This window comes from Panthera pardus, unplaced genomic scaffold (assembly GCF_024362965.1).
Source record: "Panthera pardus isolate Hobbes unplaced genomic scaffold, ASM2436296v1 HiC_scaffold_19, whole genome shotgun sequence".
Classification (NCBI taxonomy): Eukaryota; Metazoa; Chordata; class Mammalia; order Carnivora; family Felidae; genus Panthera; species Panthera pardus.
This window is the reverse complement of record NW_026526754.1, coordinates 8750279-8776486: the sequence shown is the minus strand read 5'-3', so window position 1 is coordinate 8776486 and position 26208 is coordinate 8750279. Positions and strand designations below refer to the sequence as shown.

The window sequence follows — 26208 nt, the reverse complement described above, 5'->3', positions numbered from 1 at the left end:
ACTGAGTTGTAATCTTTTTGGCTTTATTTCTCAAACCCATCACTACTGTCATAGGATTTGGCCAAGTTACTGTTGCGGCAATCTATGGGACTATCCCCTACTCCTAGGCACTGACCCCAGCTCTTCTCTCACAGATGGGTACAATGGAGGCTGAACGTGGTTTTACACAGAACAGCATTTCCATATACCCTACCTGGCCCATCTACGTTGGTCGATAGGGGGATGGGCATCCGATCCTAGCTGGAATGTTAAGTTTCTTTCCTGGAATTTTTGCATTTGGGGCCAGGTAGGGAGGGAATCTCTGAGTGTTGGGTGTAAGAGCAACCATGGGTCACTGTCAGTGGTCATATTGCTGCCACAGGAGGAAAGCTAGATGCCAGTGCAAAAGAACAAAGATGAAATACAGAAGAAGCAGAGACAAGATATGGGGCATTTTAATTCCTGATTCTAGGAGTCACTGATAGCCAGCTCCATCCATGTTTTCCCACAACATGACTATTCAGCCCTTCTTTGGATCTCGCAGGCTAAAAAGTTCTCTGCTTAAGCTAGTTTCTGTTGCTTAAAGAAACAGACTAGGTTTCTGCTGCTTAAAACCAAAAGAGTTCTGACTATAGTCACATATGTCCTCCATACCTACTTTCTTCATCTATAAGAGGGAAGAACAGAAGCTGCTGTCTCAAAGCTGGTGGACTGAACACATGCACACACCAGTCCTCTTTCCTGGAACCCCACTAAAAGGACAGCAAAGGGAGAAAAAATGGCATTAAGCTATCAGAACAAAAAGCACTAACAAGGCAATAGCAAGAAAAGTTTTGATGCTAGAAAGCAGATGGATGAATTCTAGGGTCATAATCCTGATTTGCCCAGGTTAATATGTTTTACATCTGTTGCACTTACATAATTAATAAGTGTCCTCTTTCTCTCTCAAAAGTGTCTTGGTTTGAATAAAAAATCGATTCACTAAACCCAGAAGCAAGCCTAATGTACCACAGAAACTCAAAAAAGTTCACCTCTTAAAATGGAGGTGAACAGAAGCCCTGGTTGGAAGTCTGTTTGAGTACTAAGTAGGTGGCCTGATGCCTTCCATTTTGCGTACCCAGGTAACTGCCCTTCCCCAACCACAGCAGAAGCTTGGAGTTTACCCTTTTAGAGGATCCAACCAAAGAGACTATGGATAGACAGACATCAGGTACTGATAAGGATGAGGCTACCATGTTGAAAATAGAAGGATTAAGTGAAAACCTGCATACAAAATGACGAGACTGCCATCCTCCTTCTTCCACTCATCTTCCATAACCCTGGCAGCTGGGCTCACATCCTCTAGGTAGAAGAACAGACAATTCTCTGACCAGCCCCAAAGAAAACAACTTCAGAGAGTCTTGACGTCTACCAGTGAAAGTAAGTCTCCTAATGAAATGACTTGGCTATATCATCACCCTCCTATAAAGTTCACCAGTCCATAAGTATTGCCCATGCACACAAAGCATCGTTAACTTGTAAGTGCTGTGTTCTTAAATCTTGCAGTAGTCTTAGAAAGTAACTAGTCCACACAAGAGCAAGCGAATGAAAGATTATAGGAGATATGTCTCTCAGAAGGTGAAACTATTGGAGCACTTGATATGTTTGAATCTTTTAAGAGATTTATAAACATTTAGCATGGGGGACAAATTGGTAATAGGTTCACAGAAAAGTAACAAAAATAAACCTGAGACATTTATTAACATCAGAAAAATCCAAAATTCATACAAGAAAGGAAATGTAACCATAGCAGATAATATGGCTCAGTTGTGGATAATATTTACAGTCATAGTAACATAAACACTAAATGTTGATATAGCAAAAACTGTAATGTAATTGTATAGGGAAAATGGGGAAGGAGAGTGCATATACTTGGGGTATATTAATAATAATACTAATACATATTGAGCTTTTAGAACCTATACGTTCTAAATGCTTTATATACATAAGGTCATTTAATTAAAAAATCTTAAAAAATTTTTAAATGTTTATTTTTGAGAGAGAGAGAGAGAGAGAGAGAGAGAGAGGGAGAGAGAGAGAACTCAAGCTGGGAAGAGGCAGAGAGAGAGAGAGAGGGAGACACAGAATTGGAAGCAGGCTTTAGGCTCTGAGCTGTCAGCACACAGCCTGATGCGGGGCTCGAACTCATGAACGGTGAGATCATGACCTGAGCCAAAGTCAGATACTTAACCGAGCTACCCAGGCACCCCCTGGTCATTTAATTTTAAAAAACAACCCTATGTACTATGATTATCCTCATTTTTACAGATGAGGAAATCGAGGCACAGAGAGGTTAACTAACTTGTGCAGGGTCTCACTGCCAGTAAGTTGTAAAGCTAGGATTCAATCCTAGACATTCTAGCTCTAGAATCTACATTCTAAGTCTAAGCCACTATGCTGCTTCATTGATTCTCACTGCAGGCCAGTCTTCTGGACCTTAGGAACATAATCACTGACGAAGTCCCACTTGTACATATTAGATCTAGCAGGAAGTCAAAAAGTGTGTTGAAAAATCAAGAAATAGCAATGTAAGCATGCTACTTAGAAATATGGAAGTAGGGGCACCTGGGTGGCTCAGTCAGTTGAGCATCTGACTTTTAAAAAAAATTTTTTTTAATGTTTACTTTTGCGAGAGAGTGAGAGAGACAGAGCGTGAGTGAGAGAGGGGCAGAGAAAGAGGGAAACACAGAATCCGAAGTAGGCTCCAGGCTCTGAGCTGTCAGCACAGAGCCCAACGCGGGGCTCGAACTCATGAGCAGTGAGATCATGACCTGAGTCAAAGTTGGATGCCTAACTGACTGAGCCACCCAGGTGCCCCTAGTTTTGAGTATCCGACTCTTGATTTCAGCTCAGGTCGTCGTATTGAGCCCCGCGTCAGGCTTTGCACTGCAAGTGGAGCCTGCTTAAAAGTCTCTCTCTCTCTCTCTCTCTCTCTCTCTCTCTCTCTCTGTCTCTGTCCCTCTCCCCTGACTTGCAGACAGTCTCTCTCTAGAAATAAAAAAATAAAAATAAAGAAATATGGAAGTTAGGGTGCGTAGGTGGCTCAGTCAGTTAAGCATCCAACTTTGGCTCAGGTCATGATCTCATGGCTCATGAGTTCAAGCCCCACGTTGAGCTCTGTGCTGACAGCTTGGAGCCTGGAGCCTGCTTCAGATTCTGTGTCTCCATCTCTCTCTGTCCCTCCCCACTCATTCTCTCTCTCTCTCAAAAATAAACATTTAAAAAAAGAAATATGGAAGTAAACACTTAAAGAAACAGCTAATCAAATTGAAAACAGTTGCTAATGGGAAGAGAGAATGGAGGGTAAAAGGGAGGATGGGACTATGGATCTTTGATTTAAGCTTTGTAAAACTATGAATGACATTTTTAGATATGAAAATCCCAATTAAAAAACAAACACACATATGGGGCGCCTGGGTGGCTCAGTCGGTTAAGCGGCTGACTTTGGCTCAGGTCATGATCTCACGGTCAGTGAGTTCAAGCTCCGCGTCGGGCACTGTGCTGACAGCTCGGAGCCTGGAGCCTGTTTCAGATTCTGTGTCTCCCTCTCGCTGACCCTCCACTGTTCATGTTCTGTCTCTCTCTGTCTCAAAAATAAATAAAACGTTAAAAAAAAAACTAAAAAAAAAATAAAAACAAACACACTAACAATAAAAAGACAAGTAACCCAATTTAAAAAATGGGCAAAGATTCTGAATAGACATTTCTCCAAAGCAGATATCCAAATGGCTAATAAATCCATGAAACAATGCTCAACATCTTTAGCCACCAGGGAAATGCAAATTTAAACTACACCACCTCACACTCACTAGGGTGGCGATAATCCTAGCAAATGATAAGACAGTAACAAGTGTTAATCAGACTGTGGAGGATTTGGACCCTCAGACATTGCTGCTGAGAATGGGAGATGATGCAGCTGGAAAATAGTCTGGCAGCTCCTGAAAAAGGTAAATGCAGAGATACCATATGACCCAGCAATTCCACTCCTAGGCATATACTCATGAGAATGAAAGCGTATGTTTTCATGAAAGTGTGCACACAAATGTTCACAGCAACATTATTTAAAATAGCCAAATAGTGGAAATAACCCAAATGTCCATCAACTGATGAATGGATAGACAAACATGGTATATTCATACAATGGAATATTATTCATCCATAAAAGGTTATGAAATCCCAATGTAGGCTACAATACAAGATGAACCTTGACTGCATTATGCTAAGTGAAAAGAGCCAGGCACAAAAGGCCATATATTATGTGATTCCTTTGATATGAAATGTCTAGAAAAGGCAAATCCATAGACAATAGGTAGATTGGTGGTGGCCAGGAGCTGGGGACAAGCGGGGAAATGGCGGGTAATGACTGCTCTTGGCTACAAGGCTTCTTTTGGGGGGTAATGAAAATGCCCTGGAATTAGATGGTGGTGGTGTTGGAACAATTTTATAAAACACTAAAAACCCTGAAATGCACACTTTAAAAAGGTGAATTTTATAGATACGAGTTATACCTCCATTTAAGATTAAATGAGATTAAACAAAATACGAGGCAAGGGGGAATGGGGCTATTACGCTATCAATGAACACAGCACTCATTTACCTCCCTTTAGATCAGCAGCCGTGGCCTGGTGGGAGTGTCTTCATCTGCCTGGACCTGGCCTTGCCTTTCTCGCATTCAACTTCCCTTAGGTTGGCTCTGACTCCAGCCTGGCACACTCCTCGCCTGACACCTTCTAGCCTTCCTCTCTCAGACGCTAGCTCAGATCCTGGGACAAATACGCCCCTGAAAAATGCCCCGGATACTATCCAGGGTTTTCTAGCTATAAACCCTCTTTAACTCAGTGATGTAAGGGTATGATATCTGAATTACTATCCCATATACAAATCTTGTATTTGACAGATGGTAGAGATCCTTGGAAAAACAGGCATTCATTAATGACTAAACATCTGATTGTTACTGTGTGGGAACGAACATTTGAGAAGTTGTGCTTCTGGTCTGACTGGGTCTTAGAAAGGAAAAGATGGAAAATTATATTGGGCTTTAACAGAATAAGACAAGCTTCTAAACATACATAACAGGTGTAAAAAATCACCATAGTTTTTCCTGGCAACCCCTTGCCACACAGAAGTGATGAGAACTTTGCTATTTACAGAAAACGTAGATGGCTGAATAGGAAATGGAACTTGGTACAAGTCTTGATTAACTAAAATGTTACTTTAAATATTCTCACCATGGCAAAGAAACTGGTGATTGCTTAGTGGATACTTTCATCAACTACTGGTGTACTTATTTGCTTTAAAATAATCTTTATTTGCTTTTATTTTATTTTATTTTATTTTATTTTATTTTATTTTATTTTACTCTATTCTATTTATTTTTAAGTAAACTCTACATCCATTGTGGGGCTTGAACTCATGTCTGTGAGATCAAGAGTCGCATGCTCTCCTGACCGAGCCAGCCAGGCTCCCCTGTTTACTCTTTCTTTAAAAAGTCAGTGGCCGGGGCGCCTGGGTGGCTCAGTCGGTTGGGTGGCCGACTTCGGCTCAGGTCATGATCTCGCTGTCTGTGGGTTCGAGCCCCGCGTCGGGCTCTGTGCTGACTGCGCAGAGCCTGGAGCCTGTTTCGGATTCTGTGTCTCCCTTTCTCTCTGACCCTCCCCCGTTCATGCTCTGTCTCTCTCTGTCTCAAAAATAAATAAATGTTAAAAAAAAAAAAATTTAAAAAGTCAGTGGCCCAGAGGCACATGGGTGGCTCAGTTGGTTGAGAGTATGACTTCAGCTTAGGTAATGATGTCACGGTTTGTGAGTTTGAGCCCCACGTTGGGCCCTTTGCTATAAGCACGGAGCCAGCTTCGGATCCTCTGTCCCCCTCTCTCTCTGTACCTCTCCTGCTCATGCTGTCTCTCAAAAATGAAGTTAGGGAACAGAAAAGCCAGGTAGAGTACAGGTTAATCTCTGAGGGTCTTCCTTTAGTCATTTGTAAAATGGGGACACCTACCCCTCAGTGCTCCTGAGAGAATCAACTGAGATAGTCCAATAATGCACCTAGCTCAGTGTCTGCTTTATGAAAGCAGACAGCATTATTATTATTTTGTGGTGCTATAACCACTGCCTCATAGTGATACAGAAGAAAGGGAGTGTTGGAAGTCAAATCATGTCTGGACATATATTAAGTCCTTTGGTTCAGTAACTGCAGAGCATGTAGGTTCTCTCACTCTCTCTCTCTCCCTCTTTGATGTTTATTTATTTTTGACGGAGAGACAAAGTGCAAGCTGGGAAGGAGCAGAGAGACACAGAATCTGAAGCAGGCTCCAGGCTCCAAGCTGTCAGCACAGAGCCTGATGCAGGGCTCAAACTCATGAACCGTGAGATCGTGACCTGAGCCCAGGTCAGAAGCTCAACCGACTGAGCCACCCAGGCGCCGCCCCCCCTTTTAAGTTTTATTTATTTATTTTGAGAGAGAGAGAGGGTATGAGCAGGGGAGGGGCAGAGAAAGAGAATCACAAGCAGACTTCTCACTGTCAGCGCAAGCCTGACGTGGGGGCTTGGACTCACGAACTGTGAGATCGTGACCTGAGCTGAAATCCAGAATCAGATGCTTAACCAACTGAGCCGCCCAAGTGCCCCCAAAGCATCTAGGTTCTTATACTTTTCCAGTCGAGTCGTTGTCCATGAGGAAGAACGAGGTGGCATATGCAATCATGAGATCCTTGCACAGAGTTAGAAGGCTGGATTCCACATAGTAAAGTCTATCTTCCCAAGTCTGAGATGACCGATGGTGTGAGCCTGGTGTGACAAAGTGTAAGGTTCTAAAAGTTCCAGCCAGGAAATACTTGCCTATTCATTCAGAACAAATATGAAATTACCTTTGGTGGATTTAAAAATATTGTTCAAAACCCCAGCAAATCTAAGGATGACATAGTAGTAGTGGCCGTGGTGGTGGCGGTGGGGGTAGTAATAGCAATGACAATACCGCCACCACCCGAGATGAGTCGTAGTCATCATCACTGTCATCTTTCATATTGGCAACCCTTCACAGTGTGAAGCATTTGCCAAGTTATCCCTTCTAATTCTTGCCACATCTGTGTCAGGGGGATGGGACGGATGTGCAAATGAGGTTCAGGGGGGTTAAGAGATTTGCACCAAGGCCAAGAGTCCAAAAAATTATTCTATGCTCCTCCTTATTCTTTCTAGTCAAGTGTCAGAATTAAGTTCTTTCAAGGTAAGCATGTCACAAACACTGCTTCTCTGGTCTTCCTGAGGGTACAGTATGTGGTACAGGCCCTTAAAGCAGACAAAAAAAAAAAAAAAAAAAAGTAAGAGTGTGACAAAGAAGAGATACCCTACACAGAACAGGCTTCTTTTTTAAAAAAAAATTTTTAAGTTTATTTATTTATTTTGAGAGAGAGAGAGAGAGAAAACAAGTAGAGCAGGGGCAGAGAGAGGGAGAGAGAATCTCAAGCAGGGTCTGCACTGTCAGCACAGAGCCCAATGTGGGGCTTGAACTCACAAACCATGAGATCATGACCCGAGCTGAGATCAAGAATCGGCTACTTAACGGACTGAGACACCAGGCATCCCTAGAACAGGCTTCTTAAGATGTGGCAGTGATGAAGAGGTGGAGAAGCATAAGCACAAAAGAGAGAGCACTATGGAATTATGGGTTGAAACGTGTGTTCCCCCCCAAAAAGATACCATGAGGTCCTAACCCCCAGTACCTCAGAATGTGACCTTATTTGGAAATGGTTGTTCTGATGTGACTAGTTAAGGTCATAGTAGAGTAGGGGGGCCCTAATCCAGCACTGGTGTCCTGAGAAGAAGGAAGCCATGTGAAGACAGAGACACACAAGGAGAACACATGTGACAACAAGGCAGAGACTGGAGCGATGTGGCTACAAGCCAATAAATGCCGAAGCCTGCCTGCAAAGCACCGGAAGCGAGAAGGAAGGAAGAACTTCCCTACGGGTTTCAGAGGGCGCATGGCCCTGTAACACTTTGATTTTGGACCTTTAGGTCTCCAAAACTACGAGACAACAAAGTTCTGTTGTCAGTGGCACTTTGTTAGGCAGACCCAGGAAACCACTGTGGAGGCCGAGAGGATCCCGTCTTCTAAGAATGAAATGAGGAGAAGCAACTATACTGTCTGAGAGAAAAGAAGGAAGTGTTTGGGGGGAAGAGACCATTTATAAACCTATGACTTATTTGAAAGTCCCTCTAAGCCACCGTCTCTTTTGACATTGTAAACGTTGTCCAACAAATGCTGAATTCCTTAAATCTTTTTTAAGCTTATTTATTTTGAGAGAGAGAGAGGGAGGGAGAGAATCCCAAGCAGGCTCTGCACTGTCAGCACCAAGCCCGATGTGGGACTCGAACTCACGAACCACGAGATCATGACCTGAGCCAAAACCAAGAGTTGGACGCTTAACCGACTGAGCCACCCAGGCGCCGCTAACAAATGCTGAATTCTTATTAAATGTCTTTAATGAAGAATATCAATACTGTAAACACCAACCCATTGGCAGATGATCAGCAGAACTGCTGCCTTGATCAACCGGCTATAGCCCTGTGCTCCCAGGAAGGGAAGAATCTCTTTAATTTCAGTCCTGGAAGGGCACTCTCTCCCAAGCACTTTTTCAAAGTTTACAGGGGAATAATTATTACCTGGATCACAGTCATGTTTACATAAATGTTCTTTTCATTTACTCTTCACACAGAGCCTTCGATCTGTTAAAAGGAGCAATGTGTGAAACTGGCTCTGGGAAGGAACTGGGCCCGTTTACTGTACACATAGCACCAAAACCACACCAAATGTTGCCAAAATAACTTTCAGGATAGAACAAAACCAATAAAAGGAAGGAAAGTTTCCATTCAGCTTGCCCATTTACTTATAATTTGCCATTTGTGCCGTGTCAGAGATTAAGTGTCCTACCCTCCTCGGGTCCCAGTTCTTGGTCTGGACAGACAGGAAACAAGGTGAACCCAGGATGCACGCACTCAGTCTTTTAGATGGACCACGGGTAACTGCTGTAACCAGAAAAGCATCACGTCATACGTGAGCCTTTTTTTTTTTTTTTTTTTTTTTTTTTTAAGCCAGGGTTTGCTTTCTCTGGACAGTGAAGTAGGAGAGTAACCTCTGACTGCACAAATGTTCATGAAGCCACTGCTCATTATGTTATCAGGAAGAGGTTTCTGTCATCCGAGTCCAACTCTGGATTCAAAGAAGGAATTAAAAATCATTCCTGGGTGGAGACCTGGGTTTGGCTCAGAACCTGCCTTAGCCATCAGTTAATAATTAATCCCAAACTCTTCCTCCAGAAGATGTTTCCAGGGTTTGCTTATTTTTAAAGACAGGACCTGGTGTTAAGACTCATTTATCATCTTGGGGCACCTGGGTGGTTCAGATGGAAGAGCATGTGACTCTTGATCTTGGGATTGTGAGTTCGAGCCCCATGTTGGATACAGAGATTACTTAAAAGAAGGAGAAGAAGAAGAAGAAGAAGAAGAAGAAGAAGAAGAAGAAGAAGAAGAAGAAGAAGAAGAAGATTTGTTTATCATCTTGAAGGAATGAATTCTAAAAGCCTACTACTTATCTCCTACTAGACAGAATATAGATTAGGTTTTTGTCACCTAAAATTAGTGATTAGAAGGAAGAAAAGCTATGCTCCAGGAAATACCTTTTAATATTAAAAAGCAAGGGAGAAAGGAGCGCCTATGTGGCTCAGTTAGTTGAGTGTCTGACTCTTGATTTCGGCTCAGGTCACGATCTTATGGATTGGGAGACGGAGCCCCGCGTCGGGCTCTGTGCTGATAATGCGGAGCCTGCCTGGGATTCTCTCTCTCTGCCTCTTTCCCTGCTCACACATGCTTTCTCTCTCACTCTCTCTCTCTCTCTCAAAATAAATAAATAAATATTAAGAATAAAAAATGCGGGGCGCCTGGGTGGCGCAGTCGGTTAAGCGTCCGGCTTCAGCCAGGTCACGATCTCACGGTCCGTGAGTTCGAGCCCCGCGTCAGGCTCTGGGCTGATGGCTCGGAGCCTGGAGCCTGTTTCCGATTCTGTGTCTCCCTCTCTCTCTGACCCTCCCCCGGTCATGCTCTGTCTCTCTCTGTCCCAAAAATAAAATAAAAAAAAAAAAAAAAAAAAAAAAGAATAAAAAATGCAAGGGAGAAATTTTCAATATAAAATGTTGCCAAATTTATAGTCACTGTAAACCCATATGCAAAATTCTCAAGTACCTGATAGTTCTTGGAAGTCTGCTTTCTGCAAACTGTGTAGAGGACTGTAGTAGTTCTCTCAATAAATCAAGAACTACAGTCAGTCCCAAAGTACTCATTCTTTTTTTCTAAGATCATCAATTTTTTTTCCTATTATATATAGCCAGTTCTCGTTATTCATGGTAGTTATGTTCTGCAAAGTTGCCATGAACAATGAATTAATGGAGACTGAAACATTGCTCCTAGAGGAAATATAGGTTTAGGTTTCTGAGAGCCTCTGGTCATTCCAGATCACTTATCTTTATTTTTATTTAATTGTTTTTAAATGTTTTGTTTATTTTTGAGGGAGACAGAGTGCAAGCAGAGGAGGGGCAGAGAGAGAGAGGGAGACAGAATCCCAAGCAGGATCTGCACCATCAGCACAGAGCCCAACATGGGGCTCGATCTCACGAACCATGAGATCATGACCTGAGCCAAAATCAAGAGATGGATGTTTAACCGACTGAGCACCCAGGCACCTCCTTCTTCCTTTTTAAAGCAAGCCTGTATCTTGCTTGGTCAAAGGTTCGGGAAGAGATTCAGGCAGACAGAATTTGGGAATCCTTTCTCAGGATCTATCCATCCCAGAATTTCCCCTCTCTGTCCTGAAACTGCGGTTTCCCCAGATCAACGTCCTGGTTCTCCAGGCTAGAAAAACTGTGGTATCTCCACCAGTGCCCCTCCTGCATTGCATTTGCTCCCGGATAGACTTTTTCCTAAGTTAAAAGCCAAGAAAACGGAAACTTACTCCATACAATGCCTGTCCTGTGAGCATGGACTCCCCATAAGAATCTGCCTGCATGTGACTGCTCTCCAGTGTCTCAAGGTAGCTGCTTACTATATTATGTCCAGAATTTATAGTTGCTATCTGAAGGAGGGCCAGTCTTGTCGGCTATTACTCAGCCATTACTACCCCAATTATTCATTATTGTCTTTGGAATGAATTTATGAAAATGGATGTTCTAAATATTTACAATACTTAAACAAGTCACTGTGCAAAGATCTGGGAAGGTCTGGATAGTTAGGCACAATTTTTTCATTCTGTTCCTCAGCTTACCCTCCACACGTGGAGGAAGGCTGTTCTGAACCCTGAAGCCAACAGAAGGCACATATCTAAACTTACCTCCTCCTCTGAACATCCCTAGTGAATTTAACTTCTAGCAAGGGTAAGGTAGAATCGGTTAAATGGGAGTTCCTTCTGGCCTCTCCTAGGCTTCAGGCTACAGTGGTAATAAATTAACAGTTAACAGACATGGCCATAAGGCCAAAATAAGGCTAAGCAGAGAAAGTAAGTTTTTCAATAAGAAAATGTATGTAATATCTCCCTCCAATGTGGATATTATGTTGACTGCACAAAATTCTGGCTACTTTTTTTTTTTTTTTAACGTTTATTCACTTTTGAGGAAGAGAGAGAGAGAGGAGAGAAACACAAGCGGGAAGGGGCAGACAGAGAGGGAGACACAGGATCCAAAGCAGGCTCCAGGCTCTGAGCTACCAGCACAGAGCCCGATGCCAGGCTCGAACTCATGAACTATGTAATCATGACCTGAGTCAAAGTCGGACGCTTAACCAACTGAGCCACCCAGGCCCCCATGTTCTGGCTACTTTTGAATGAGAAAGAGGTAAAAGCTACCTCTTGAGTGGGGGTAGTGAGGTCTTCCCTCTCTGATCCCAATCTGTCTTCTGATCTTCTGAACATCCACCTCTTCCTGGATTTCCTGCCTCCTTTCTGAGCTGCCAGAACCACAGAGGTCCTTAGCAGGCACATCTAGCAGCAAGAGAAAATTCACTGAACCCTGGAATTATCTTTGGCATTCTGTAACTTTAAAAATAGTGATTAGAAGGGAAAAATGCGCGCGCGCGCGCACACACACACACACACACACACACACACACACACACACACAACTTCATCAACAAAGTGGCACTTTCATTTCAGCTGTTCCTGGGGGCAAACAGCAGAAAAGATAAGTCCTAGATTGAAAGCTTTGTGGTTATCTCCGTTTCTCATTAAAGTGCCCCTGATTATAATCACACCCACGATTACAAGATTTAACACACCTGGTCTTAAGGATGCACCAGGAAGAGGAATCCTACATTCATCTCATCCCATTTCCTTTCCTTTAGTCACTGGGTGAGCACAATTTATAAATTTCTGTGAGTGCAGAATAGAGAACAGGAGAGAGGTTTTCCATTCACATGGGTTTTTGAAGGTGACAATCATCTTCCACAGCCACAAATTATGTTAGCACCGGTGAGACCAGGAGTGTTGCTTTCATTGGCTACACACAGATCTGAGAAATCTGGGTAGGCTTTCTATTTCTTCTCTCACTTTACTAACTAGACACACACACACACACACACACACACACACACACACAGTCTCTCTCTCTCTCTCTCTCTCCCCCCTCACTCACTCAGGGTGTGTATGCACTTGTAGAGGTTTTCTTTTTGCTACTTTTGTAAAAATCCATTTTTATTAATAGAAAATAAACACTCAGTTTCAGTTGTTATACCTGTTGTTAATAAAAAAAAAAGAATTTAAAATAATCACTTAATCCTGTTTTGACTAAAACAATTGAAACTGTGGCTTAAAAAAAAATATTCAGCACCATTTGCTCATAGGCCTTTCAGTATTTGTTCTTAAAGTTTCTGGAACTTTCCTGTCTGTGAAGTACAGGAATTACTAAGCCTCACGAGGAGGCCTCTCTGGGACGACCAATGAGAAGGCAAGCAATCGTCATAAAAGGAATCCATGTACATTCAGCACGGTAACTCGGACAATACAACGATTCCCTCCCCTCCAGCTCAGGAGGGACATGCTTCTGAGCACTGAGGGATGAAGAATCAGGCTGTTATTTGCTGTTGGAATTGGCTAATAACAGTAAATCTCTGGCACAGATGCTACTGGTTCTTAATATCCTGTGATTTTAGGAAATTCTGTAGATAGTTTGGATTTAATTCAATTTATTCAGAAATTAAACCTATGTAATAAGGTACACTACTCTGTCAGAGTATCTTCTGGTTTAGTATCTTATAAAATACATGTAATACATGCAGGCAAATCATAGTCTTAAAGTATACTTAGAATACTGCATTATTCAAACCAAAACCTATTTTAACAAAATGTCTATAATTAAAAGTAGCTGATGAAACGAAATCCAAAGTTATGACAAGACTCACTCTCACTAAGCAACTCACTGTTGCTTAAAGAACTTTAAAAAGCACGTGCCCTGGGGCGCCTGGGTGGCTCCTTTGCTTGAGCTGACTCTTGGTTTCGGCTCAGGTCATGATCCCAGGGTCTTGAGATCAAGACCTGCATCGAGCCCTGCACTGGGCTCCACACGGAGCATGGAGCCTGCTTAAGATTCTTTCTCTCTCCCTCTGCCCCTCTCCCCAACTTGCACTCTCTCAAATAAAAATAAAAATATAAATAAAAAGCATGTGCCCCTACAGCCATTCAAGTACAGGTGAGGTGCACCCTCTCCTCATTTTTTACCAAAGGATTCCAATCAAGGATGGGCCAGAAATTAGCATTTCTAAATATTTCATAAAAGTCCATAGAAATATTAAAAAGACTTTTAAGAAATAACCCATACAGAGAAAGACAGATACCATATGTTTTCACTCTTATGTGGATCCTGAGAAACTTAACAGGTACCCATGGGGGAGGGGAAGGAAAAAAAAAAAAGAGAGGCTACAGTGAGAGAGAGACAAAGCATAAGAGACTCTTAAAAGCTGAGAACAAACTGAGGGCTGATGGGGGGTAGGAGGGAGAGGAGGGTGGGTGATGGGTATTGAAGAGGGCACCTTTTGGGATGAGCACTGGGTGTTGTATGGAAATCAATTTGACAATACATTTCATATATTTAAAAATAAATAAATAAATAAAAAGACTTTTAAGGGGCGCCTGGGTGGCTCAGTCAGTTAAGCGTCCGACTTCAGCTCAGGTTATGATCTCACACTCCGTGAGTTCGAGCCCCGTGTCGGGCTCTGTGCTGACAGCTCAGAGCCTGGGGCCCGCTTCAGATTCTGTGTGTCTCCCCCTCTCTCTGCCCCTCCCCTGCTCATGCTCAGTCTCTCTCTGTCCCAAAAATAAATAAAAACATTTTTAAAAAATTTTTAAAAAAGACTTTTAAGACTGTCTCTGTATCAGTGAGCAGTAGTGCCCACCAGAATTTCCTGAGAGCACAAAGACAATGGCAAGTCATATACTCGCTCAGATATTCGAAGGATGGGGGAGGGTGACTGTTGGGTCATCCTTAGCCGGAGCTTCTCCAGGCTTTTAACTATATGTTTCTCACCAATGTGAGTCAGGTGGACTTCTGTGAGAGAATGGTGTTCGGTGGTCAGGATCTCTTTTGTACATTTTTTCCTAAATGGAATACACAACGGATAAGGGAGTAGAGGAGGTAACACAGGGAAGATACTCCTTCTAGCTCAGAAGGAGTGGAATTGATAAAGCCCATATATGCATTCAAGAAGTCCATGGAGTCCTCCAGCTGTGGAGAGTGGCTAATGTGGTCATCTAGAATTGACACTGTGGAACATGGGAATGTTTTCCTGCACAGCTCCAAAAATTCTGCATAGAGGTTCGTGGGATCCTATGGCCCACCGATAAAATGACTGGGAATAGTCACAGAAGCAAGAGCTCTCACCCAGCATGTTCTAAACTTCTTTCTCTGGATGATGTACCGCAAGAGACTTGATAACTAAGTTCTCTTCATTGTTGCGTATCCCTGCCCACATGTCCCACAGCTCACTCCCAGAGCATTTGATGTACGGCCCATAGACTGGGGTGAGACCTCGAGAGAATACAAAGAAATTTGCGTCAATCGTGTGAGGATGGGTGACAGCATGCCTCCATTTAAAAACATTTTTTTAATGTTTATTTATTTTTGAGAGAGAGAGACAGAGACAGAGACAGAGACAGAGATAGAGAGCGAGCATAGGAGAAGCAGAGAGAGGGAGACATAGAATCCGAGGCAGGCTCCAGGCTCTGAGCTGTCAGCACAGAGTCTGACGCAGAGCTCGAAGCCACAAACCACAAGATCGTGACCTGAGCCGAGGTCGGATGCTTAACCAACTGAGCCACCCAGGCGCCCCAGCATGCCTCCATTCTTGAGCTGCTTTTGGAAGAGAGGACGGTGAATCTCAGGAAATATACCTCCATTTGACAGATAGAGACTCCTCACGGTAAGCTGACGAGATCATTTCTGCTCGAACCTATAGAGCACCTTCTGAGCAACGATACCTCTGTAATCATGAGACAAAAGGTTGATCCTATGGTTCTGGAGCCCCAGATGCCACAAAAATGCCTCTACGATGCTGGCCTGCTCAAATATGGAACAGTGATGTGGTCTTGTTTGTCACTGCAACCAAAGACCAAGAAACCCAGGGCAATCACTCGTTAAAACCTCCCGGTCAGACCTTCCCAAATCTTGTACTAATCACAGCTGGAAGTTGGAAACCTAGGTAAAAGCACAACTATCTCAGGATTTCCAACCACACCCACAGAGTCCTGGTAGAAGATGTGCAGTCTCTCATAGGTGAAAAATCTGCCTGACGACTTCCATGAGTGAAGAGCAGGAGACAGCTGGAGTGCCGGGAAACGCAGATAGGCCACAGACAGGGGCACGGCTAGTCACCCCACCTGAACCCACCACTCCTTCATTGTGTGGAGGTGATCTCGGTGCACCGTGGCTGCGTCTTATCCCCTGCTGCCCAGCACAGCAGTTTGGAGCACCCGGTGCCACGGCGCCCGCAGCATGGCAGGGCCAGGCGGCAGCCAGGCACAGCACACAGCCCGCAAAGGCAGCGCCAGCCAAGACAAGCAGTGAGTAGTGGTAAGTACCCAGATGTGCTGGTTGCCACGGCCCACTCACACAGTTGTATAGACCTATTTCAATAGTGTTGTAATTCATATTTTAAACTACAATTTTACTTTGAAATAATTTTAGACTTACAGACAGCACAGAGAATTCCTGTATACTTCTCACCCAGTTTCCACTCTTGTTAACAACTTACATATCAATGGTGTATTTGTCAAGGGTTTTGTAGATCTTAAGGATGGGTGAAAAATACTTTAACTCCCGCTTGTACAGCAGACTCTCATCAAGGGCAGTTTGTAGCCGATAGCAATTTATTTAATTAATCTGCATTATTGAGTTATGATCTTTGTGTTCCCCACCACCATCAAGACCCTAGATAATAACTAGGGGACAACTGATGAGTTCATGCTTGCACAAAAATGGTGTCAAGAACTTCATGTGGCAACGGTCTATCATGAATAAAGCCCGTGGGTCTGACAAAACAAACACTCTTCTAATGGCTTCACTGACAGTTAAATACTGATGTGCCAGCCACCAGTGAGCACTGTGGATGGCAGGAAGTGAATTATTAATGTAAACTCTCTCCATAAACTCATCTGGGAGTGGGTTTCCATTAAAATCAAGAGGCAAATTAATTTAGAGGTCACTCATTCTTAGCACACATAGGGATATATATACTTTCTTCCCGTATTGGCCACACACTAGGGAGAAATCCAACCAAATCCACTTGGAGAAGGAAAAATGTTTAACTTATATAGCAACTAAAATCTTGTGGATTGAATTCACAGCTAAAAAGGAAACATTTTTAAATGAGATCCTTTAGTAATTTGGTATGAACAGTGAAAGGAGTCAGGGAGACAAGTCACTAAAGATCAGGCTCCAGAGGCAGGCTTAGTGTGTTCCTGTTCGCTCACCTGGAGTCTGCCCCTCTGAGAAGAACACCAGGACTCAGAGTCTCGATCTACAGACTTATGCTCTGGTTCTCCTCCAGCAGTAGGGTGTGGTTTGCCTACTATTTCAGAAGAAATAGGGACTCCTATTAAAGATGCAAGCAATATAACTTTCCTACTACAGAATAAAATCTCTGCTGATTTTATTCTGGGGATAAAGTCTGAGGTCTCCCGTGGTGAGATTGATGAGCAGGAAAAAAACCAAAAAGGTACGGAAACTGCATATGGTGAGAAACTGACTTACCTCAGTGGCTTTCTGGCTGAGGCCCCGAAACAGCAGCACAATCACGTGGATGGCAGCTCTGCGCACTTGAACTTCATGGTCTGTTTTAGCCACAGCAATCAGGCAAGCTGTTACCTAGGAGGGCGAGGGGAAAAGTCAATAAAATTCAGGATTGCACAATTACCTAAAGTTTTTCAACTATGTTCCACTTTCTACACATCCACCACAAACAATCGGGCTTAGAGAGGGGTGGATAGTTACCTCATTCTCCATAAAGAGAGACAGATCTAGTGGTGGAGATCTTGATTTAGTCTGGCTTTTCCGGAAAAGGGCAAAATCCGGTTTGGAATTCAGGAAGAAGATTAGGGAGTCAGCAGGGATATGTGTATAAAACAAAGGTATGGTCAAATTCAAGTATTTCCTCAAAAGTAGGAAGAAATGTTACTTGTTCCCCTTTGGGAATGCTAAATGAAAGGAAGGAAAGATGATCCAAACCATAGTGGCTTTCTAGGGAGTGAGGACCATGGGGATTTAGCTAAGCAGGTTTTGGAGTTCAAGGCCCAGCATGAATATGAATGCGCCGTTGATGAAAGTTACAGCCCAGGGATAGAAAAATACATAAATATTCTAACTGATCTACTTCCACATGTCCAGGTGTCCTGGTCCTGCAATCTAGCATACCCCACCATGTGAGTCACCCGGGGCCAATTTCAGAGTCTCCCCGGGTTTCTTCATGTGTATAATAGGTCTTTCAGTGCTCATTTACTTTAAAAGACAGCTCTATAACAGAAAAGACTAGAAATTACTAGCACAGCATGTGCCAGATATATAGCTAATAATTATATGTCGTAAAATAAGAATGTTTCTAGACCCTGTTACCACCCTGCCCCCATCCCACTCCTGGTTAAGAACAAAAATATTTTAAAACCTCAGTAAAGAGATACTCCTAAAAACAATGGCAAAAAAATCTTCCTGAGGCATTCATGCAAGATTTAAAAATTGAAAACGAAAATTTTGAAAGTGTGACCAACGGAACAATAATCTGAAGGTAAGTCTCAATTATTCAATTGGCTTCTCACATATTTTGTTATTTCATTTACTGTGTGAGTGTATTTCTTGGCCAACCATGGAAGGATTTCTAACCATGATAAAAAAATAGCCAGATTGTGTGTTTGGAAACATGTATAAATACATATTATGTTTAAAGAATGGTTTTTAAAAAGGTTTTAAAAAAAAGAATACAGGCACAAACGAGGAAATAGGCTTGTGCAGAAATTTTAACTATGCAGGTTGTATTTTTCACAGCTTTCAAACAGTTGGGCATAGTTCAAAGTGTCTAATTAATCAGCGATGGCAGAGAGATTAGAAGAAGTAGCTTGTTCTTAAATATAATTGCATCTGTGATGTACTGGCACTTAATCAAGTTGTACATCTATTAGACAAACTTGCATGTTGCGAGTGAAGGGAAATCCCAGGAAAGCTCAACAATTTGGGGGCTGTTTTTCAGTAAGATCCAGCAAGCTGTTTCTGCTTTTGACCTGGGACACCCTGACCCAAGGCCATCAGTGGCTTCCATGCCTGTGGCATTAACGGTAGAAGCAATTCAGTCTTAGGAGGAATTCCTTGGGTGACCTCCAAACAGGTAACAATATAATAGCTACCTCCACTTGCACCCTTAGTATTTACAAGGTAAGAGCTGAAATCAGAGAGACAAGTTAGAGCTAGGTCTGAGTCCTTCCTGACACAAGGAGGTTTAGCTTATTCAGTCTAGTAACTAAAGGACAAAAACCAGCCTGGGGCCGTATAATGTGCAGATGCTCCCGAGCCTTTTGCCTGCCTCTCTCTGGGTTTAGTTTGGGGCCCAGGTTTCCAGGTTTGGTGGATCAAGGCTTCTTGGCCTAGAGCCCTGCTGGTATCCAGCTTTGCCACCTCTGTCTCCCACACTATGCTGAGCACGCTGTGCCTCAGCTCTCAGTGAGTCCAGCTCTGGCTGTAGGGTGTTAATCCCACAATCAGGAGAGGCAGAAGATTCCTGCCTGGAAAAGGGCTTGCCCCGCAAGGCCAGTGCTGTAATCCTTGTGCCACTTTGAAGGCATGGCTGAGAGAATAGCTGGTTATTACAAGCTTTGGTGAGATCAGTTGGAATGGCCTCCTGCTTGCTACAGACTATTATTTTTTTTTTTTAAATTTTTTAACGTTTTATTTATTTTTGATACAGAGAGAGACAGAGCATGAATGCGGGAGGGTCAGAGAGAGAGGGAGACACAGAATCTGAAGCAGGCTCCAGGGTCTGAGCCGTCAGCCCAGAGCCCGACGCGGGGCTCGAACTCACGGACCGTGAGATCGTGACCTGAGCTGAAGTCGGACGCTTAACCGACTGAGCCACCCAGGCGCCCCCAGACTATTATTTATGCACCGAACAGGACCCAGTCCATCTGCAATCAGCCATCCAGGATGATCAGGAAGTGGCCCATGAAAGGAAGGGTGTTCACAAACCTTCCTCAACACCTCTGTCACAAAGACTAAATCCTATGAAACATATGATGGTCAATTACGCAAAATGTTTTTTTTTTTTTTTTAAGTTTATTTATTTTTGAATGAGAGAGACAGAGTTTGAGCGGGGGTGGTGCAGAGAGAGAGACAGAGAGGGAGACACAGAATCTGAAGCAGGCTCCAGGATCTGAGCTGTCAGCACAGAGCCTGACGCGAGGCTTGAACCCACAGACTGCAAGGTCATGGCCTGAGCTGAAGTCGGATGCTTAACCAACTGAGCCACCCAGGTGCCCAATGCAAAATGTTTTTAAAGCATCAGAATTTTAATATGGTCTTGCAGATATCATCTGGAGACAAGAACAGCCTTCTGTTCAGGTCACGCTCCCATAACCAACTTGTAATGTTGCTCTCCTACAGGCCACTGAGGCAGACCCCTAGTCAAACCCTAGAAGCAGGGAGGATGCATAGCCACTCTCTTCCACTGACCCATTCGGAACAAGTCACTCTCATACCTAGTCTCTCTCACCTTCAACCCCAAGGACACACTTACCATTGACTTTCACCTCTAAAAGGCTTGGCAAATAGATAGATGATGTAAGGTCTTTACTAATTTATGAATTGGTGTCATATTTCTATTCTGTTCTGTTCTGTTCTGTTCCTAAGTCCTCCCAGAGGATAAAATCCATCCTATGTGATCTTCATGTTGCCTGCCTTCAGGGTCGGCATACCTAGTCTAGTAAACCACACTGTGGAAGGCTTTCTTGTCATCACTGCCTAAAATACGTACATCATTCTGCCATTCTGAGAACCACGCAAAGAGGAAGATGATGATTCCTCTGCATACACTATAAGTCAGTGTAAGCAATTTAACACTTGATGGGAACTAACAGGAATAAGGAAAAACATCACTTCCCAAATAGCTGGCACACACCAAGCATACTCAGAACTACATAAATAAAAATAATACAAATGGCAAGATTACCAAAAACCAACTTTGGAAAATTCCAGGAGAGAAGGTACCAGAGTTGAGGTATATGTCAAGAAAGCAGGACTTCAATTTTCCAACTGCATTTTCATCCCTTTTCTTAACCATTTCTTTGTTAAAATTTCGGTTGGTCTGCTTACTTATGTGAAACTAGACCATCTGCCCTTCTATTTCATCAACTAAGAAACCTTAAGAACAAAGGCAGTACAGTCTCCAATTCATACGTGCTCAGCTTGCTCACATAACCTGCTCACGGAACCATGCTGGGTCTGTTAGCTTCTGGAGGGTCTCCCAGAACGTGCACTCCAGTCCTCATCTCAGGGGCCTATGCAGCTTCAACACGCACTTAGGGAACTGCGTCAGTCATGGTGAAACTGGTAATCAACCCGGATCATCCAGTGGGATCAGAGGTGATAGCTTTGCATCAGACCTCAAAGCTCAGGTTTACGGAATTCTGGGCACCACATTAAAAGTGGATTTCCCTATGGACTTCTCACCTAGGGCACATCTTACTTACTGTACTGAGGATAGGCCTCTCACTGTGGTTCCCTTCCATCATGTTTACTTTCCAGAGAGAGCGATGAAGATGAAAATGCCTATCAAGATTTGGTTTCAAGCACCACAGCTCTTGATAAGAACAAGGAGAATTAGGGAAAAATAACAATGCTTTCCAAACAAGTTAAATCTTGACATCAACAGAGAGGAAAAACCTGAATTTCCAGCACAGGAACTGAAGGCATTGATCCTATCCTTTATATTCCTTCCCTACCAGCAAATGCCATCAAGAATAGACAGTGCCCAAATCTGGACCACCCAACAGGTAGGACAGCTTTCTGCAGATGCCCAACAGCTACAGCTACGACCCCCCAGGTCAGGTCATGTTAGAAGAGACCATGGTGGTTAGTTTGTTCAATTTCGTACCCAAACAGATTACACATATCCTCTTTCTCTGCCTGCCTGACACTTGATCAATGCAATCTTCTTGCTGCCCTGATAAGTCTAACTGAGGGTCCCAGCTGTGGTTCCCTCAGCACCTTGTGCTTATTCTATCATATCACTCTAGTCCAGTGTCTATTTATTCTTCTGTGTTTCACATTCTACAGAGATTTCCTTGGGGGAAAAGACTGTGTGCTTCATCTGTGTGCTCCAGTATACCTGGAACATGGCAAATGCTCACAGAGGAGAATTCCTTCAGTTTGCAGCCAAAGGTCAGTTTCCCCAAAGTTCCTTCTCCACCAGAACATACTACAAAAGACTTAAGAGTTTTCATGGGACACTTAACAAACTGTCACAGAGAATGACACGGTAACTAAATAAATAATATCATTTCATTCTTGGGGCGCCTGGGTGGCTCAGTCGGTTAAGAGTCCGACTTCAGCTCAGGTCATGATCTCGCAGTCCGTGAGTTCAAGCCCTGCGTCAGGCTCTGTGCTGACCGCTCAGAGCCTGGAGCCTGTTTCGGATTCTGTGTCTCCCTCTCTCTCTGACCCTCCCCCATTCATGCTCTGTCTCTCTCTGTCTCAAAAATAAATAAACATTAAAAAAAAAATTAAAAAAAAAAAAAGATCATTTCATTCTTCTGCTTTGGTTTCCCAACTCACTCAAAGTAAAAGCCAAACTCCTTATGAGGCCCCATCAAGACTGCCATCACCTCTCTGACGCACTGGCCTTGCTGTTCAGTAGCATGTCAAGCATGCACCTGCCTCAGGGCCTTTGTACTTGCTGCTCCCTGCACCTAGAATGCTTTCTCCCCAGGTATCTGTCTGGATCAGCCCCTTGCTTCCTTCAGGTCTTATCTCAAATGTTACTCATCAGTGAATCTTTTCCTGTTCATCCAAGTTCACATACAACAACAAGTTCCCTTTGTGCCCCTTCCCTTACTAGATTCATTTCCTTAGCACTTACTCCATCGGACACAGTATATATTTGTTTACTTCCTTACTTATTCATTACCCACCCCTCCTTTCTAGAACATCAGCCACATGAGGAAAGGAACTTTGTTGTGTTCACAGCTGAATCCCCACCATCTAGCACACAGCTTGGTTGCAATTCCTATAAATGGCACAGAGTAAGTGCTCAATGAACATCTGTGGAAGGTATCAACAAATAAATGAAGAACTACTTCAGACCCATGTCCACTATCCCACTTTTTCCATGAGAATGGACAAGAGCGGTCTAACTATAGGAGGGCTCAATGGCCAAAACACTAGGGCTGTCAGGTGTCCAATCATGTTCAAACTTGTAGTCCACCCAAGGCAGCTGGTTTGGCACTGATGACATGGCAAGCGTGGGATGCTACATGAGAAGGATCATCTAAAAAGAAGAGACAAATTATGTGGGATGGAAACACCTGGTTTTTCAAATCAGAGGGAATATATTGCCTTCTGAAGTTTCATTGCCAAAAGCAAGGGCTATTAAGATGGAGCTACATGACCCTTCCTGTCAGTAGCTCTACTTGTATGGCAATTCTCTTCCTTTTTAAGCACAAATGCAATCTTTTTTTTTTTTTTTTTTGGCAGAAAAGAAATCTTATAAGTGAACTGAAAACATTTATTGGGAGACAACATACAGTTTGGTTAAGAACATGGATTCTGGAATTGCCCGCCTACATTCAATTCCCAGCCCTGTGCTTCCTATCTGCATGGCCTTGGCAACTTATTTCTCTGTGCCTCAGTTTCCTTTGTGAGTACTGGATCAGTTGGTACATGTAAGGTACTCAGAAAAGTACTAAGTGCTTGCTATTATTACTATTTTTAAGATTTAAAAAAAATTATTTATTTTGGGGTACCTGGGTGGCTCAGTCAGTTGAGTGTCCAACTCTTGATTTTGGCTCAGATCATGATACTCACGGTTTGTGGGATCGGGCCCTGCATCAGGCTTTGTGCTGACAGCGCAGAGCCTGCTTGGGATTCTCCCTCTCAGTTTCTCTCTGTCCCTCCCCCACTCTCATGCTCTTTCTCCCTCTCTCAAAATAAATAAATAAACATTAAAAAATTTTATTTACTTTGAGAGAGAAGGAGAGAGAAGGGGAGAGAGAGAGTCCCAAGTAGGCTCCAAGCCATCAGTGCAGAGCCCAATGCGGTTCAGATCCCATGAGCCATGAGATCATGACCTGAGCCGAAACCAAGTCGGATGCTTAACTGACTGAGCCACCTAGGCAACCTCTTTTTTTTTTTTAAGATTAAAAAACAAACAAAAACAATTCTTTATTTCAAGAGAAAGAAAGAGAGAGAAAATTATTACTATTCTTAAAGCATGTAGGAACCAATCTTCCCAAATAAGCCTTACCTTCTTCTTCATTCAATATTTATCAAGAAACACTGCATGTCAAGCATTGTGATGGGTGCTAGGGGGTATGCAAAGGTAAATAAAGATGGGCTCTGCCCTTGGCACGCTCACAATTTGTTAGTGATCATAAACACACCTGGGATTGATGTTTCAGGAAGTCCAGATCTCAAGAAGTAGGGCAGGGTGTCACTGGACAAGGGGCTGGCCAGGCAGGTACCCCCACAGCAGCAGCTCCTCATATGGAATTTAAAAGCTGTCTTTTGTGTTAGCACTCACGGTAAGTGAACAGCCTGCTACCTATTTACACTTCATTTCTGAAGGTTTAATAAGCAATCCGAGATTCTTGCTGTGAGCCAGGAAATTGTAAAGCTAAAAGACCCCTTATGATGTAGACCCTGCCTGCCTCTCTTGCCTCGGTTCTGCCACCAACTAACCTCCCACCCCCACTCCTTCACTCCAGCCTTTAGGATCTTCCTACAGTTTTCCAAATATTGCCAGGCTGTCCCACACAACACTGCCTTTGCACAGCTATTCTTTCTGCCGAAGTGCCTTCTTGGGCTACCCAATTTCTACTTGTTCTAAAGATTCAGGTCCAAACATCTCTTCCTCTAGCACCTCTTTGTCAACACTCAAACCTGACTGAGGGGCTCCTAAAATATGCTCCTCCAGCACTTATCACGAAGGACTACAACTGTGGCCATTGATGTTTGTGTCTTCTACTAGGTTACCCATGCCTAGAAGGCAAGGTTGGTATCTTGTAGGGTTTTGTAACCTTGGCCCCTGACAAAGGGCCTGGCACACTGCAGGTGTTTGGTAAATGTACGAGCGGTAACATCTGAAGGAGGCTAGTTACCCCTGTTCTTCTCATTTCCTTGCTGCCATGATGATCACTGTCATCATCGGCCTCCTTCAAATCACCAAAATCCTCCTTAAAGAAAAATCTCAGCACAAAAACAAAACAAAACAAAAAACCAAATCGTTACTCAAATGTCACCTTCTCAATGAGCTTCACCTTGAATACCCTATTTAACATTGCAACCTCCCCTCCACCCAACACTCTGGCCACCCAGATCCTCTGCTTTTTCTTATTTTCCAGATATACATTATCTCTAGATCCTTGTAACAATCCTTCACTGCAGGCATTTTAATCCCGCCCCCTTTTTTTAGTAATCTCCATCCCCATCGTGGGGCTTGAACTCACGACCCCGAGATCAAGAGTTGCATGCTCGACTGACTGAGCCAGCCAGACGCCCCTTTGATCCCATTTTCTAAGTCAGACACTGAGTTCAGAGTCTAAGTCATGTGTGCTCGAATGAACGCAGGTAAGTAGGTGGAGGAGGTAGGCCCTCACTAATTCCCATCCCCAAGTGCACTTGGAAATTTCATTCTCTATCAACAGGTCAGGTGGGTCTCCAGAGAGATGATACTTCTTGAATGTTATAAAAACCTGCTTGAGCTCAATTTTTCTAATCAACCAAACCAAGAAATTTCTCTAACACTCTGATGGGAAATCATATGCCGCCAGCATGCTACAGTTTCCTTAAGAGAGAAAATGGGAAGAAGAGTCTAGGGACTCAAGAAGAAACATGGTCTCAGTTTTTTGGTTCAGAGAAGACCATGATGTTCAGGTATTGTTTGGGGTCAATGGTTTCAGAAAGTATATGGGATCCTGTCAAACCTAAGCTGATCCACTTGGAGATCCAGGGTAAGTTTTCATTCCATTCACAGCTATGTTTTAAAAAATTTTGTGATGCTTACACAATTCTGCAAATATATTAGAAGCAGTTGAATTGTACCCTTTAAATGGGTGATTTATATGGTATGTGACTTCCATCTCAATAAAGCTGTTATTAAAAATAATAATGTTTGGGTTTGGTTCATATCACAGCTTATGGCTTGGTTTGGGTTGAGTCATATGAAGGTACCAAATAAACAGGAAAAAAATGTGGGAACTGCTTCCATATTTGACCCAGAGAAGTTATAAAAGGCTGAAATCTTTAGACAATATAATTAAATAGACCCGCAAATGCCTTCTATTGTGTTACAAGTTCATATACTAAAGGACAAGAGATTCACTCCTTGGATGAGTGACATCCAAAACAACCAAAGATCAGATATCTAACGGTTCACATATGGTAGAGCACTCTAAGGTGTTAAGTTGGTAAGAAG

At 43.2% G+C, this 26208-nt stretch overlaps 1 protein-coding gene and 1 pseudogene across 4 annotated transcripts in view; both read right to left on the bottom strand.

Moving 5' to 3' along the window:
* TANGO6 (transport and golgi organization 6 homolog) overlaps nt 1-26208 on the bottom strand; it is a 192000-nt gene that overhangs the window by 20240 nt on the left and 145552 nt on the right. For all 4 annotated transcript variants that reach the window (XR_002081659.2, XM_019455446.2, XM_019455444.2 and 1 more), the window contains one exon: nt 17295-17408. Coding sequence is in view for 3 of the 4 variants with exons in the window: in XM_019455446.2 (XP_019310991.2) it covers nt 17295-17408 (114 nt within the window). In the remaining variant the exon portion in view is untranslated. The remainder of the gene's footprint in view (nt 1-17294; nt 17409-26208) is intronic.
* On the bottom strand, nt 14513-16171 carry LOC109270715 (mesoderm-specific transcript homolog protein-like; annotated as a pseudogene).